We start from the raw sequence: 17,674 nt of genomic DNA on the forward strand, positions 1-17,674 counted from the left end.
TAATGCAATATATCTCATCAATAAGGGCCATGGGGCAACGCTAAACTTTTAAAATACCCTTTCCAAAGCATAACACTAACTGTGGATTTGTGTCTAAAGCGGATATACCTGGGATAAGCTGGGGTGAGGTGGTGGTGGTGGTGGTGAGTTCCCAAGAGAGAGAAGCCTGAACGATGGTCAAAAAAATACTCACCCAGATCGAAATAACCTAATAAAATACGTCCGCATGTATAGAAACACACACACATAAATATAAAGACCAGAGCACAATGAGACAGCTCCAAACATCTAAATATTAGCAATCATAGATAAAAGTCTGTGCTTGCTGTGGCCCACCCCAACAACGCCAGAAACACACTGTAAGCAGTTTAAACATGGCATGAATCTGCACACCAGGAAATCTACACCAAGCAGGATATGACACTTTGAAAACAGTTTGAAAACAGTATATGGAGTGTGTCCTGGGCCCCAACAGTTGTCACTATTGTTATAAACCGTTTTAAAACAGTAGTGTAGATCCTGCCCAGGGCATTTTCAAACAAGTTCTTCTTATTCCCTTCGTGAAATCTGAAGTGGTACAATCACATGAGAAGAATATACTGGCCATGGTCACAGGACATGGCAACCCTATGAATAACATACTCAGTGTTCAAGGAATAAGCCACGATGCGCCTGACAGATGATTGGGCTCACCACGAGTTATTCTGCCCCGTCTTCCTTCTTTTACCTTGTGATTGTCCAAACACCCCCACTATGTCATTTCCAAAAAAAGCTACATTTATGGGAAAGTTGATTCTGACAAAATTTGGGAATGAATGCTTGTTTTGTACAATTTATGAAAATCCAGCAAGCTGAGTTCCTTGGCATTGGACAGAATGAAAATGAAAAAGTCTCTATAATCTATAAATTAAATATGTTCTTCCGTTGGCAAACAAAGACCGCTTTATGCAACAAGGCCCTTGGCCTATAAGTGGGTCTGTTGGGTTTGGTGCTGTATTGTAAGTTTTTTTTTTACTTTAATTGTGCCTGTAAACCGCCTTGTGTACCATTTTTGGTAAAAATGCAGGATACAAATCAAGTCAAATGATATCAATCAATCAATAAGATTTCTGGGTATTTAAGCTGTGTTGTCATTTTTTTAAAAATGACCATGTTTCATATGTAATTCTAATATTGTCCAACACAAGGGAGAGTTCACATATGTGTACGTTGAACTCATGATGAGTGCAACATTAGGTGACTGTCGGTGTGTGGGTGTGTCTGAGCATGCATGCACGTGTGAAAGAACTGCCAGAGATCAAAGGACCATACTCAAATTGTCATCATCACATCGCATAAGCTAAAAAAACCCAGTAGTTTCAACTGAGATTATGTGCTCAGCTACAAGTCTTCAAATTATGGCATTTCAAGTGATGTATATATGTGAAGTAGCACCTAGACTCCATATGGGAAAGGAAATAGACAGAAATATGACTCACGTCTGCTGATAGAGAACAGAAAGCTTCATATAGCTTTATTTGAATTTACAAAGTCCTTCTCGTCCAAAGATATTTTATTCTGCTTCAGGCCTCGCTTCTAAACTAGAGTAACTGACTGGCCCTGTTAGCATGATCACCACAATTTAAACAACCCACAAACCAGGTTATCATCTTTCAAATTCTTTGCACATTCTCATTTTAAGAGTGCAACCTAATTAGAGTTGTTTTTGTATTGCTTTCTAGCCTGATAATGCAAGTTTGGATAATTCCCCCGCTCTATTTTCTTGTTTTAGATTTACTTTTAATTTTCTTCATTCTTTTTAATATACATTTATCTCAGATGATCAGTGCTTTGTTAATATAATTTTTTCTTCAATTCTTAGATACAAATCTACGTTTAAAAACAAAATTACTCAAAACAGCAAGACTCCAGCTTTAGAGAACATCCCTAATTAAATGAACTAGCCAAAAATTTCATGGAGAGGGAGTTATATAAGGAAGTTTATTCATCATTAATTTTCACAGACCATAGAAACCTTAAACTCTAGGGAGGTGGAATGGCATATATGATGGATATATATTTTTTATTATCTGAAAACATTTTACTGGAGTGTTCATTAATATAACAATAGATAAAGAAAAAATGACAATAAACTCTTATTTTAAAAAATCAAAAGAGACACTACAAAAATGGAAGAAAACTCTTGTTTTAACACACTCCTCTAAACCAGGGCTGGACAATTTGTAGCCCTTCAGATGTTTTCACCTCTTTGCCAGTACAGTCAATGGTGGGGCATGATGGGAATTGTAGGCCAAAACATTTTGATTGGTCACAGGCTGACCAATCCTGTTCCAAATAGTCATACCATGTGGTTTTACAGAAGATTATGACCCATATTAAGAAAAGGGGGGAAAGGAAGGAATGCAACAGGGGGTTGGACTCGATGGCCTTATAGGCCCGTTCCAACTCTACTATTCTATGATTCTATAAAGAAATGAAAAACAAAGGAAAGGAAGAAAAGAGGAGACAAGACACAAAAGACATATAATAAGAGGAATGAAAGAGAAATTGGTCACAGATGCAACGATAGTCCAAGTTTTGCTTATACCCCCTGTCAAAACATACATATTGTCACAAAGATATTTAGAAAGACCTGCCTATTACAGTCCTTTTTCTTTCATATTCAGGGCTAATGCATTGTTGATCGAAATCACCCCAGTGCTCAAGAATCTGAAGCCTCCTAATGCTGCAGAGTGAAGCCATGTAGCATTGGGGTTCATTTATGATGAATAGGAGCTGTGGGTGGTTTTCAGGTTGAGCAAAGAGGGGAGTGTGCTATTTAACTCGTTCCTTCCCAACCATTTGTGCACACAAAATTACCGTGCACACAAAATTAACTGTTTTTCTCCCTGAGAGACAGAAGTAAACCTAAAATGCCTGCAGCTGTTTTATATGATAAAAAAGTTACATGAAAGAGAATAATTCCCTATATATAATATGCAGTTTTGCCCTGATTCTCTTGGATATGTTTATATTTATATAGACTGTGTTCCACTGATGTTTGTGTAGCAGGAAAGCAGACTCTGAATTCCATTTGCAGCAGATGGATCTAAATCAATTGGGATTTTATTTCAAAGATAGTTACATATAAGGGTCATATTTCTGGGAAGCATTAAATAGGCTAAGAGAGCAGGTGTGCCCAAAGCTCCCATAGCTTCAGGAGCAAACCTGGCTATTAAATTATCATGCAGCCACTGAAATTATCAAATTCAGGTTGTAATTTCTGAAGCTGAAAGTGTCATAGCACTCTGGAGGAGGACAAAAGATCTGGTTCATTTTGGGCACTATGAATGGTCTTTTGCTCTGCTGTTGAGCTGGCTAAACACTATATCATCTCTATGATCCACACAAACTCAAGGAATACCAAGTGCCTCTTTTCTTCATTTTATGATCTGCTGAGGCATGCCCCTCCCCAAACCTGGTCTCTGCTCAAGATTCTGCATCTTCCTATATTAAAACTGCATCCATCTGCTGTAACCTCTGCAACCTTCCCTATCAGCTTTTCCTGTTCCATCACCTCCTTACATAAGAGCACTGCTGGATCACACCAAGAGTCCATCTCATCCAACATTCTTTTCAAACTGTGGCCAGACAGCTGTCTGTGGGAAGTACACAAGTAGGACATAAGTGCAACTGAACTTTGCTACCCATGTTCCACAGCAACTGGTATTCATAGGCAGACTGCCTCTAATATTGGAGGTAGCATATAGCCATCAGGCATGTAGCCATTGATAGCCTTCTCCTCCATGAATTTCTCTGTAAAGCCATCCAAATTGGTAACTATCACATCTTGTGGTAGCAAATTCCATAGTTTAATGATGTACTGTGCTTCAACCTTTTATTCTCTCCAGTCACATTTGATGAGAACTACCCTATTATCCCCAAGAAACCCTTTATGTGACCCCTTGAACCATTCCTGTCTTAACTTCTAGTTGACATCTCCCCTATTATCTCTTCCCTTCATCACATTATCTACCCATCCTTCTATAGCCAGTAGGAAAAGTCCACTCAATGCAACAGGAAACTCCACGGAACACACAACAGTTGTGCATGAACTCTCCTTTGCACAACGTGGATATTCAGCATGGATGTTTTCTAAAAAAACCCACCTCCACCATGGGGTGGAGTTTACCCTCCAGACAACACATTTCTCAACTGTGGTGTAAAACCATTGTAGAGAAACGTGTTGTCTCAACTGAGCCACTGTTTCTGCATAGTGATGATCCATCCCATGCAACACTCTAGAGCAGATTTTGAGGGTGTGCAGGGTTATGAATTCGGTGGAAGCTTACACACATACAGCTGTACATGTGAAGGCTTTCCTGCTGCAGCCGTTCATGTGGATGCCTACGGGCAGAGCTACATTATGACACAATGCCATCGGAAGGGCTACTCAGCTCATGTGGTGACTTTCACAACTTAGCCTACACATGAATAGGGTAGTAGTCAACAGGGCATTTATGCCTCTGCCACTTCTTTTGCACCTTTCCACAAGTGGTGGGTCCTGCCAATTTTGTTTCACAAGTGAAGCCCACCACTTATGCAACTGAGATTTAGCACTTCATAAAGGAAGCCCCAAAATGAGCAGAAATGCTTGTTTCTGGGTTGGGACAGATCGGCGAGGCTTCCTTAAGCAAGCTCTTTGACCTGCACCCATTCCAGAAACGAGCATTCCTGCTCATTTTGGGTTGCCCCCAGAATTGCTAAATCTCCATTCTGTAAGTGGTTGGTGCCGCTTTCAGAAGGAAATTGGCAGGGTGCAAAAGAATTGGAGGGGGCATAAGAACCCCATTGGTGTGTATACGCACAGATGGAAGTAAATGAAATCCTACATATGATTTTCATATTGACATTTCTTAAGATACTTGATGAGGATTTAAGATATAGAAAACCCAATCGTGAATAAACTGGCAATCTTATGAATTTACGACTTCTGGACATAGTCTACCTAGTGGTGTAGGAACTGATACTTCAGCTTAAACAAAATTTTGTAAGATTTCAAACTCCAGCATATTGTTTACATTCCCACCATGTGCTGTATTTAAAAAGCAAACAGTTTGTCCTAATAATATTTGTTTATAAACTCAAATGTGGTAATCCTTAACGTTTTGAATCTAAATGATCATCCCTAATCTTCTCATACTGCTTTCCTAGGATTTCCGAGCCCTGCATGAAGCAATCTGGCTGTGAAACCTGGCTCAGTTTGCATCTGCCACATCAGTATGATGACTTCCTAAACTCCTCCATCAGTAAACCACACACAAGAAGTTTCTGTTTTCTTAAAGACGAATAATGACCTCTACTAGAAAGCTAGTCATTTAATCTATAGGGAATAACTTGGGTAGGATGGATCCTACTAATTTTTATTTATTTATTGCATTTATATCCCACCTTTTTCCCTCCAAGGAACCCAGGGCGGTGTACATAATCCTCCGCCTCTCCATTTTATCCTCACAACAACCCTGTGAGGTAAATTTGGCTGAGAAGCTGTGACTCGCCCAAAGTCACCCAGTGGGGTCTAGAACCCAGACCTCCCAACTTCAAGTCCAACACTCTAGCCACTACACCACACTGGCTCTAATTTACAGTGCACTGGACTTACTGACCTTCAAGCTTAATGCTCTTTAACATACCCTCAAGTTTATCAACAGAAGTACAGCAATACTTTTCCTACCTGTATAATAGTGTTACCACCTTCTAGAAGAGCAATCGCCAACAGGATGCTTTCATGAAAAACTCTGTCACTTGTAGCATTCATGATGAGGTCTATGACCAGATTGGATGCTCCTTCCTTATCCAGATGACACTGGACATCTGCCAAACTCATTTCACCACGATTTGCTGAGCTAGAACTAGACCCACCTCCTACAAAAAGATGAAGTTACACAGAATGAGAAAATGGAGCATCTCATGGCCCCACTTAAATACTTCTATCAGAAAATGTAATTCACTCTCATGTAAAAAGGAGACAGTAACATTATATTGTGAAAATATTCATATTTATTTTAAATTTTATTACCTATTTAAGTGCCAACAACATGCTTGCCCCTTCATAATGCCAACAGATGAGGCTACTATTAAGAGTAATGTACGTATTTATTTAAAATATTCATACTCCACCTTTCCTCAACAAATCCAAGACAGCTAACATTGTAAGTTAAAACAATATATATATATATATATATATATATATATATATATTTAAAAAAACCATTTGAAGAATATAATAGAGCAGCCATAAAACATTAAAATAGCAGGAAAAAAGGATAAAATACAAACCCAAGGGGGGGGGGAACAACCTTATTATTATTATTATTTATTTATATAGCACCATCAATGTACATGGTGCTGTACAGAGTAAAACAATAAATAGCAAGACCGTGCCGCATAGGCTTACATTCTAATAAAATCATAATAAAACAATAAGGAGAGGAAGAGAATGCACCAAACAGGCAGTATAAAAGTCAGAACAATTTAAAAAATTGAGCCCCAAAAGCCTCCCTAAAAAGGAAATATTTGACCATTGTGCATAAGGCCAGTTGAGATGCGGTGAGACAATAAATAAATAAATAAATAAATAAATAGCACAATCCTATCCAGATAGCTGGCAGCTTCCATACATGAAGGCTGCTGAGTATCCAATTGGAGAGAGGGGAGGCTCTGCACTCCAAACACCACACATTTCTGCTAGACGGGCAATTTTGCCTGTCTAGAACATGTTTAGTTTGCCCACAGCTAGAAAACATGTGAGGAAAAATAACGTTTTGAAAACAGCTTCAATATTCATCTTCTGGGGACTTTTCGTCATGAAAAAACAACAACATCGCTAAGTCTAATAATGAGCGCCATCATGGAAGAAGGAGTATGGATATTGAACCTAAATCGGCACTAGAAGAAGAGGGAAAGGAAATGTAAGAGAGAGAGAATTTGTGTATGATATTTATTGCTACCTAGTTTTTAAGTCTGCTCTAGGCTTTATTCAAACACATTTCTGCGTTTCCTTTGCTTGAATACATACATCTGAATAATTTGTATTTTGTAGAACCAAGTTTGGTAGTTACTTATTAGAATATTTTTTTTAAAAAAAGCCAGAGAACATTAAGTGAAATATGGTAAAAAATAGATGTGTAGTAGGTAAAAAGAAAAAGAAAAAAAGGCAAGTAGGAAGAAGCTAATTACTGGTTCAATTTCAGACATTTTTAGGAATTAATTCTGTTCTGTGAGTGACAGAGAGGCATTGTAGAAAAGAAAATACCTGCCGAGAAAGCTGCTAAAGCTGTTAGAAACATCCAATTTGTTATTCAAAAAAAGAATACTCAACATGGCAATCATGCAAGTTATTAATTAGCACACTGAACATCCTACCTCCTCCCCCGGCTTTGCTAGGGCCTCCAGGGGATAATGGGCCATTGCCAAAGCTGGTAAGGCTCTCTCTTCTTCCTGTGCTTCTGATGTTGCCATAGTAACGGTTGACCAAAACTTGTCTGAGTGCCTCACCCTTAATTCAGACAAGATATTAAAAAAAAATAACCACGAGTTATGAATGGAACAAACTAGCATAATCCAACAGAAATTGTAGAAGTTATTGAGTTTAGTTATACAACAGGACAACAATAGCAATGGATTGAGAAGAAGTGAGAGAAAACAATACTAAGATATTATTTTAAAAAACCCCACTGCTGCTAAGTATATGTTCCATCTATTAAAAAGATTCTCTCCATAGTTCAAACAAATATAATGAATAATAAATACAAGAAATTTCACACGGATATCTGCTTAGTGCCGATGCTAATTTAACAACAACAACAAAACAGCTTCACCCTGTTCTGACATTATATCAAAATAAAAGCAATATGGAAAAGAAATAAAAGATTGGGTACAGGATTAATGTTTAATGTTTAGTGAAGAAAACATGTTTTTTCCCCCCAGATTTTACAATATCCTTCTCTGACTAATACTAATTAGCTAAATGACCTGAAAGTACTTTTCTGGAGCAATTTTTTTCCTTTAATCTCAGACTTGCTAAAATATATTAATTGCCCCAGTCCTCTCCTCCCCGTCGTGCTAGCAACACTGAATGGTGCATCTGTCAGCAAATCATAGAAGTAAGTAGCTATAGACTACGTTGTACACTGAATGCCTTCAAGGGGCCATGTTCTACTGAATTCTCACCAAATTAATGCAAGTACCTCACCTACTGAAGTAAAGTCAAGAAATCCTTTAACATGGTATTTGGATTCTATGAAGTATCAGGTACTACCTGTTTCTAGGGGGATATCTATACATAGCCAAAGCCCTGTGGTGGCTGCAAATCTATGCTGCGTCAGTTATATGACCCAGCTGAAAATTCGCAGCCACCGCAAACCTTTCTGACCTTTTTTTTGGAGGGAGCAAGGTCAGTATGGATCTTCCACTATCTGACCTTGCTCCAGGGCCAATCCAGGGGGGATGGTCCTGGTGGAAGGTGACCGAAGATTGGTCACCGGAAACAAGGAAGAGGGGTGCTGCGCCGGTACCCGGATAACCACCAGAAAACCCGCGCTCTCTCCTTGACATCAGGATTACCAGACACCACCCCAGGTAAGGGAAACCAGGGTTGGGGGAAGGTGGCACCAACTTGGTGCCATGAAGACAGCCCCTAGGTTATATCCAGTTGAAGAGATCGAGATCGAGTAAGACTGAAGTAAGAGCAGAAGCTTCAAACAAGCTGTTCAGAAGTATTTGACAGGACTTCTTATAAACATACTGCAGTTGAGTTCCAAATGCATTCCCATCCCCTACCACCTCTAAAGAATGGGGGGGATCATTCTTACAAAGGAAAGCTCAACAAAATACCTTAATATGGAGTGAAAATGTCAAAAGCTGGCTCAAGTAGGAAACAGCCATTTCAATTCTAATACTAAATGCTATTTTGCCTTCAATATTTTCACTGCCTGTTACTGACCTCCAGAAAAGAGGACAGCCTTTCTCCATTACCAGTAATAAAAACCTGCATCTGAGAATTGAGAACGTTTAGCACATTCACTCACTTAGCACTCCCCAATCCCCTTACCCTAGGTGAGCCACTGAATCTGCCACACATCCATTTATACTTTCAGCTCTGCTCTACGGAGCAATTTCTAGCATGGGGGTGGGTGGAAGACAAGCCCAAAATCCCATTAGGACAATATAATATGCAGTGTAAATTAATTGCCTTATTAGATTGAACAAACTTAAAAGCTCTCCTTAACATGACTTCAGTCCATTTTAACATGACTTCATTATATGAGATAAATCTTTTGTAAAAATTATTTTTAAAGAGTAAAACAAGACTGGAACAACAGAGAAAATAGAATGAATTCAATAGGATTATCCGCTCTCAAGCATCTCTTCATTGCAAGAGACAATCCATATTTGGAATTTGTTTAATGAAGGGCGTCCACACACATTCCCTTCCCCAAATTTCAACCTGCTCCCGAAGGATGACAGTAGTGGTTGTAACTGGATGGTTGAAGGCTACAGATGACCACTTCCCTCTTCAGTCACAGGTGACAGACAGCAAAGCTTTTATGTGAACATTGATGGTGCCAAGGCTGCTTCCAAACTGGCAGCTCTTTGTGCTACCAATCATTATCTTTTGGTCAACTGAATCCTCCCACAGAATGGAAAACTAATAAAACTTTATGATAAACTTTAAGAGTAGGAAGAACCAACTGGAACTGAAGATTTGGAAACCTTCTTACTCTCTACCTTCGTGAGATCTGCATTGAAGTTACAAAAATTCCTGGAATGTTATAAACTATTTCTAAAATGCAAGGGATGCACACTTGTCTCCCAAGACAGCATTAAGCACCCAGTTATGGGAATTTGTCTACCCATTACATCAGCATTCATTTTACATTCATAACTGCATAGTTTATTCCTCCCACACACCTCTAACATGAAAGATACAAGGTCATAAATTGGCTAGAAAATTTCTAACATAGGGCAGATAGTCAGAAACAAAACAAACAAGTGAATTTTTAAGGGAAGGGGAAAAGCAATAGTAATCATCATTTCTTGGCTTAAACATTTAAACATCCCATTTTCCCATGCAGTAGCAAATAAATGCCTTGATCTCTTGGCCAGCTTTAGCATGAACACAGAAGACCAGTTAATGTATTAACCAGGCAAAGTTACACTGTTCTGTAGTGGAGAGAAGTGGAACACATGCACCTACCCAATACACTTATAATGCATGAATTTTGCCTCCAGATAGTGATACATTTCATGCAATGCACCCGTCAAACGAGAGAGAAGGATCACCCAGGTTGGGCCTGCTTTGTACATAGCTCATATTCATGGTGAAGAAGAACCCAAAGGCCAATTCCCTTCACCAAGAAACAGAGATGAAAAGTCTTCTAAGTATCTTTATTAACTAGACTGAATTTCACTGTGTGTCTAGAGTTACGTTTCTACCACGAAAAGAGCTGTAGGGGACAAACTCCACCAAAGTTTGCTGCAAAGGTTTCTAAAAAAAAATACCAGTGTCACAATAGAACATGAATGTGTTACCATAGACTGAGATGGCCATTGACTGATAATACAAGCATGACAAAATTCCACTTCAAATAATAATGGACCTATACAAGGATTAGTTACTTAGAAAGAAACATTCATATGTATAGTTCTCCCAGTTGATATCATTCCTGCTATTTGCAGGCCTGAAAGCAAAGAATATACAACAAAACCAGTCAAATAATATAACTCAAATGATGTCACTTCTCCACTGTCTAGAAGGAACTCAATCATTTATACAAAATAAATACTAGAGTTGAATTTTATATTTTTATTTCTAAAATAAAAATGGAAACTGGCTCACTTCTTATACTTGCATAATAAAGAGAACAACAGCCTTGATTTCCATCCCCTATAGAAAAAAAAAAGCCTATTCATAATAATTAGGACTCAACATCTGTGTTATTCCTAGTAAAGAATAACTGCATTGTTAAAAATCAAGGCATTGCAATAGACATAGCATATTATTGCAATGGAAAAACCATACTTCACTACCACAGATTTTAGGAATATGATGCAGCTATATCTACACTACCTTTATTTACAATGTCAAGAAACAAATCAGCCCTCGCAGGTGACATTCTGCACTACTGAAAAGAATAAGAGAAAAGAAAATGAAAGGACACACATTTTCTAACAACATCCAAATCCTTCCAAAGTGTGATCTGGTATTTCAACTAACGTTTGTTAATTTGTTCCACAGTACATTTCTTTGATTTTTAAAAAATGATTAATCTAGTTATTCAGTCATTTATGCATTTTCCTCAAGCTATTGAGAAAGAAAAAAGAAGCAACAAAGGAATCCCAGATATAATTAGTATCCAATGTATTAAACCTAAACTCCACCACTGAATATACATACCCTTTTTTGATCTTCAAGCTGTCTCTCTGGTAGACTTTGATCAAGCTCCTGGCGAGTACGAAGAAATTCATTTTTAAAGTCTGACACTAAGGAGACACTAAATAAATTTAGCACCAAGCTAGCTAGCTTGTGAGTTGTATGCTTGAAAGCAGAATGGAAGATGAAATGCATTACTTTAGTAAGTCATCTAATTAAAACTGTTTAATATTAATCTAACTTTAATAGCACTAACTCTAACATACTTTGTCAAGTTATACATGGCATGTATGTTTGCCATTATGTTTTTACACAGAGAATACCAAAACAACAACAAACCACCATCTACTTTTATACTATCTACCAATAGCAAACAAACAGAAAATGAAATTGCCATTGGTTGTCTCCATGCAAATACACATATATGCACACACTACAGTTGAATGTGCAGTTATTTTGGACACAATTCACTCTATTCTAAAACTTGCTTTCAAAACTTGGGAGAGCTGATTAGAGGAAAAAAATGCTTTTTTCCCCCTTGAAATGAAGCAGAAACCCTATTTACAAAATGTTAACTTTTCTTTGAAACAAAAGAAGTACTTCTTTCCCTAATGGGAAGAACAATAAGTTCTTTCCTGATTTCAAGTGTTCATTATTGCATTTTTAAGAACATTTTAGTAATTTGGTTTGGATGCAATACTAAACTATGGTTTATTGTTCAATGCACAAGCTGCGCTGAGCCTCAGTTTTACACATTCTCCTTTCTCCTTCTACTCCTCTAGCATACATCTGGAGGCGACAATTCATCTACCTGGTTTTCGATTAATCACAGTTTTCTGTTACTGAAATGAGGGAATTTTGGTTAGTTTAAACATGAAAACAGAAGTTTTGATCTCCTCCTCTGCATGTGAAAGGAGGAGGAGAGAGGAGCATCCAAGACTGATTCTCACCAAAGGTCGAGCATATAAAGCTAAACTATGGTTTAGTGTTATGTCTGAACCAGCCACATGAATTCAAACTTAGCTTTGAAAGAGAATAATACATTCTTCAAATCTTTGGAAAGGTCATTGGCAATCCAGAAAGAAATGTGCATCAAAATACTGCAGCAATGTTACTTGACACCAGCTGTCCTTATAAAAACCCCATAATTCCCCTTCCCCATTTAAAGTTTTGTAGTAAATTATACAAGATTTCACTAAGTGATGACAGTATTTCCTTAAGCAACTTGTAAAGTTTAAGCCACACTTTAGGGAATCTGTGTGAGAAGGTGCAGAGTAGGAATTCCTCAGACAATTCATGGGCACGCACAGATACTGTGGATGTGTTTTTCTGGATCATGGCCCATTGACATCTCCCACAAAATTATTACAATTGATAAATGAACCACACTTTAAGATAGCTGCCTATACAGTTTATGGGAGCTCTCCCAACATCGACTATCTCAGTTCCAGCAGTATATATTTTGGGGAGTGGGATATCATGGAAGTTGTTCAAGATCTGCAATATTCCAGACCCCATGTGACATCATTTTTGCTCTATCTGCAATTATGCTGACAAAGTGTCAATGTAACAGCTGAACTAGCATATCTGTTAAAAAGTTAAGGCCCATTATTTTATGACGTTTACCAATTCCAAGCATCCAAAGCACTAAGCTGCACTATTCCACTACATGCAGGTTCATTACGTTACCAAGGCAACTTGTTTCAAAATAAGCCACTTGTACTGTTAAAAGGTTTTATTGTCCTTTTCTAGTAGGATTACATGACCTACAAGTGTAGTGAGCCAATGTCTTCAACTTCAGGAGACTCATCAAAAGTGATATAAACATTCTAAAATCAATAATAAAATCAATAATAAAATAAAAAATGCATTGCTTAGGAACATGTATCTACATACAGGTTTCTCTTGCTAAGGTGATATGGTGTTCAATATTCCCTGGATAATAAGTTGGTGCATCTATCAGAATTAATAGACATGGTGCCTTTGTTTTTTCCACCTAATTTGTTCACTTTGAACAATAATCCAGCAGTTGAAAACATGCATAGATCACTGGCTAAGCAGCATTGAACCAAGTAGGATTCTAGTCACCAAAAGAAGACAGACAGACAGACAGACATTCAACCACAGCTACTTTCAAAACCACCAATATTTGTGTGTTTTACAAATATAGGTGAGTGAGTGACACACCTCTATAGAGCTTCCCATTTCTTGTGATTGTGGCAGCTATTCAAAATGGAAAATTAAAAAGAAAAGAAAATAGATTAGTTACGAATCTTTCATTTTGATTAATGGCTGACACATGGAGATAAGGATTTTGAAACAATGACAACATGAAACTAATTTGACCAAAGTATGTATCTCCTAGATACTAAAATACCATTTTTTTAAAAAAAAAATCCTCGGCAAAATGGGCATATTTCTAATTTACACCACTTTACACCAATAATGCCAATAATGGGGAGAGGATACTCTCAAGACATACATTTGTAGGAGTGCATTCTCACATATTACATAATCACACCTTCCTCTTTGGCAAAAAAATAAAGGGTATAGACTCAAACATAGTTTGCAGCAAAACAGAGTATTTGCAGACTTGATCATCAGCAATATTTGCAGCAATGAAATCTTTTAAAAGATGACTAAGGAAGTGACTATATAAAATCAACTATAAATAAGAACATTCAACATAAACCAAGACAGCATGCAAAGTGACACAAGGAAACTCCAGCTGAACTATGTAACACAGACATACATTAAAAAAATTGGACTATTACCAGTGCTAGTAATTATGATAATGGACTTAATTGGGATTCTATCAAGCTACAAATCAACTAAGGAATGCCTCTCATATTACATTTTAATCCTGGGGTTTTGACCTGTAACTCCCATCAACCTTAGCCAGCATAGCCAATTGTGAGGGACCTTGGGAGCTTTACGCCAAAAATCTGGAGGGCAACAAGTTGCCCACCCTTGGCTTAAAGACATGGAATTGCTATCAAGAAATTGCTCTATTTCTGGAAAAACATGCAAATTAACATCTGCCCAGCAGATAGTGTATTCTGAGTTGCTGACTCCCAGCCATTTTGGAGAATGCCAGACCATTTCTGGGCTGCTCTATTTGCCTGAACTACTAATTTCAAAAAGATGTTTATTTATGTTTTCAGGTATATGAATAGCTCAAGGGTGTGTGTCATACCTCTGAACAAGAAGCAGCTATAGGAATTCCTCCTCCTCTTCCAAAACACTTACATCTAACAGAGGTGAGTATTGCGGAGTGAGGGAAGGGGAACCACTGGTAATTGCTTCCCTTTCCATTCCACTGGTGGACACTTTTTGTCAGAGGGACAACAACTGGATACAACCTTAGGTTATGGAATATTTCTTGGATTAACAAAGCGAAGGTTTCCTTTGCCAAAACATTTGATTTGAGGTACATTTTATGGATTGCTATTTCATTATACAGTTCTATAGTCAAGACAAATCTTATTGGGGGTTAATACATTATTAATTGTATTAGTTAAGCAAACAGTTATTCATAATCATATGCATTCAAAATGGTTAAATCAACGAATGTGGCTACAGGAATTTCAAAATTACATTAAGTAACAGGCAAATGAGTTTTCAATTTTAAAAGAAGTAATTAAGAGCTTAACAGGAAGAAACCTGTTCTTCTGAAGAAATTACCTTTTAATTTGCAAAGGCACTCACACACATTACTCAATGAGTACATAATTGCAGCAACTGCTCTAGTTACTAAAGTCCAGTCGAGACATAAATCAGCTTAGTCTGCTTGTCCTGCAAGCATCATACCAACCTCAACAAAAAATACATCCCTCTGGTAATATGCAGAAACGCTAATCCTCTATTACAATTTTCAGGAGTGCTCTTTAGATACTCTTTCACCTGTGCGGAAATTTTTCATGGATAAACAGCTCCCCAAACAATGTCAATGTCTAAAAGTACTTACAGTCACCTGCTAATTAAGAGTTAGCATCTTTTCAATACAGTAAAGAAAGATTAAAGGGACTAGACCTAAAGCAAAGAGCATGTGGAATTGACAGGACCAGAACTAGGGTGGGCGAGCCGAGTCCTTGGTCCAGGTGCCTGGTTCAAAGGGACACCACAGTCCTGATTAATGTTATGTGTATATGTTGTGGGTTATGTGAATTGAACATTTAATGTGTGTAATAATCAACCATTATGCACATTCATAATATAAGAAAAGCCATGCTGGATCAGACCAAGAGTCAATCTAGTCCAGCACTCTGTTCACACAGTGGCCAACCAGCTGTTGACCAGGGAACCAGAAGCAAGACATGGTGCAACAGCACCCACCCACCCATGTTCCCCAGCAACTGTTGTATACAGGCTTACTGCCTCGGATAACAGAGATAGCACATCATTCATGGAGAATGTGCATATAATATGTCGACAAGGAAGGAATTGTGCACATTCTCCAGCCATTATGCATAATCTCCAACAGGCCTTGGGGAATGTGCCTATCTTGACTATCTTTAGTACATTCTCCAGGCAATATGGGATTCTTCCCAATCCCCTTTCCTTTTGTGTCATGTCTTTTAGATTGTAAGCCTGTGGGCAGGGACTGTCAAGAAATACTTTTGTAAGCCGCCATGAGAGCCTTTTTTGGCTGAATGGCGGCATAAAAATCCTTAAATAAATAAATAAATAAATATGCACATTATTTGGGCAAAATGCATAGTCTCCAAGAAACACTGGAGAATGTGCATACTTCAGCTAAACTAGGGACAACTAGAGAGCTCCTTCTTCCTTATCAACCTGCCCAGTAACTGAAATCAGTTGGCATGCTCCTGGTGGTTCCTCATGGACTTATGGCCTGATTGGAGTTCACGCGGAGAAGGGCCTTCAGTGTGGTGACCCCTTTCTGCGGAACTCTCTTCCTCTGGAGGTCAGGCAAGCACTAACATTGTACTGTTTTCAGCGCTTGCTGAAAACATCTTTATTTCATGAACACTTCCGTGATTGAGCCACATTTTTAATTGTCATTCTGTGTCTTTTTATCTTTTATTGTTCTGGAATCTGTTTAGATGTAGAGTGGTATATAAATGTTGTAAACGAATAAATAAATAAATAAATAAATAATCTGATCATAATTTTCCCATGCAATAAGCATGGTCTCCAAGGAATCTTGGAGAATGTGCAGAAATCAGCAACATAAGAAAGGAATTTTGTTCAGCATCCTTTGTCTGCAAATGTTATTATATTAAAGAATGTTCATAAATTAGTAGTAACTATGAGATTAACTTGAAGAATTAATTCTACACACTGCTGCCTTCTAGAAATCAGTCTGACTCTGAACACAACTGGACTGAAAATAAAGTTGATTTCTGGGATTATAGAAAACAAAGCTCAAATAGAGCTCTCTCTGTGTGTCTGATGATCAGCTGGTTTCCCTCTCCTACTGCCCTCAGTTTATGGCCTGGTCTACAGCAGCATGAGATAGTAGAATACAGAAGTGGTAAAATGAGCTTTGACTTTACAGACTGTAAATGGTAATGATATTTTTGATTACTCAGCTGTGTTAAAATATGCGGAGTAGAAAAGGATCATAGCAGGGAGCAGGCTGGGCTTGACCTCCCCCCGCCCCCCAGTGTGCTAGTTGTTATTATTTATTTATTTATATATATAGCACCAACAATGTACTTGGTGCTAGTTTGTTATTTATGTTTGCTAGTTATGTTTTTTTGTTTTTAACCGAGGAGTATTCAAAAACAGTATTCCCATATTTTAACGCAATCCACTCTCTCGTCAAAATTCTGTCATCTAACCATTCTGCAGGTGTACTTGTTCATTTATCATTTTATTGCAACTGTTATTAATTTCTTTAGATTGTATTAGTTTAGGGGTGTGTTTCATACTGTTTACCCCAGGCACCAAGATACCTAGTTCTGGCCCTGGAAACTGAACTCTAGTTTCGGATTCCCTGCTTCTGGATAGTCTGCTGAAGGAAAGGAAAGGAAAGGAAAGGAACCTCTCGTGCAAGCACTGAGTCATTACTGACTCTTGGACGGACGCCAGCTTTCGCTGATGTTTTCTTGGCAGGCCTTATAGCGGGGTGGTTTGCCGTTGCCTTCCCCGGCCGTTATTACCTTTCCCCCAGCTAACTGGGTACTCATTTTACCGACCTCGTAAGGATGGAAGGCTGAGTCGACCCGAGCCGGCTGCCTGAAACCATCTTCCGCTGGGATCGAACTCAGGCCGTGGGGAGAGTTTCAGCTGCAG

General features: G+C 38.2%; 1 protein-coding gene across 4 annotated transcripts in view; it reads right to left on the minus strand.

Moving 5' to 3' along the window:
• The window catches only part of ITPR1 (inositol 1,4,5-trisphosphate receptor type 1), a 291,524-nt gene that overhangs the window by 80,648 nt on the left and 193,202 nt on the right, over positions 1–17,674 (minus strand). For 2 of the 4 annotated variants that reach the window (XM_063121590.1, XM_063121588.1), the window contains exons 39-42: positions 13,601–13,636; positions 11,438–11,485; positions 7,405–7,537; positions 5,714–5,904 (exon numbers count right to left, since the gene is read on the minus strand). In XM_063121590.1, coding sequence (XP_062977660.1) covers positions 5,714–5,904; positions 7,405–7,537; positions 11,438–11,485; positions 13,601–13,636 — 408 coding nt within the window. The remainder of the gene's footprint in view (positions 1–5,713; positions 5,905–7,404; positions 7,538–11,437; positions 11,486–13,600; positions 13,637–17,674) is intronic. The other 2 variants (XM_063121589.1, XM_063121591.1) reach the window with 2 other exon arrangements.

This window comes from Elgaria multicarinata, chromosome 3, assembly GCF_023053635.1.
Source record: "Elgaria multicarinata webbii isolate HBS135686 ecotype San Diego chromosome 3, rElgMul1.1.pri, whole genome shotgun sequence".
In the NCBI taxonomy this organism is placed as follows: domain Eukaryota; kingdom Metazoa; phylum Chordata; class Lepidosauria; order Squamata; family Anguidae; genus Elgaria; species Elgaria multicarinata.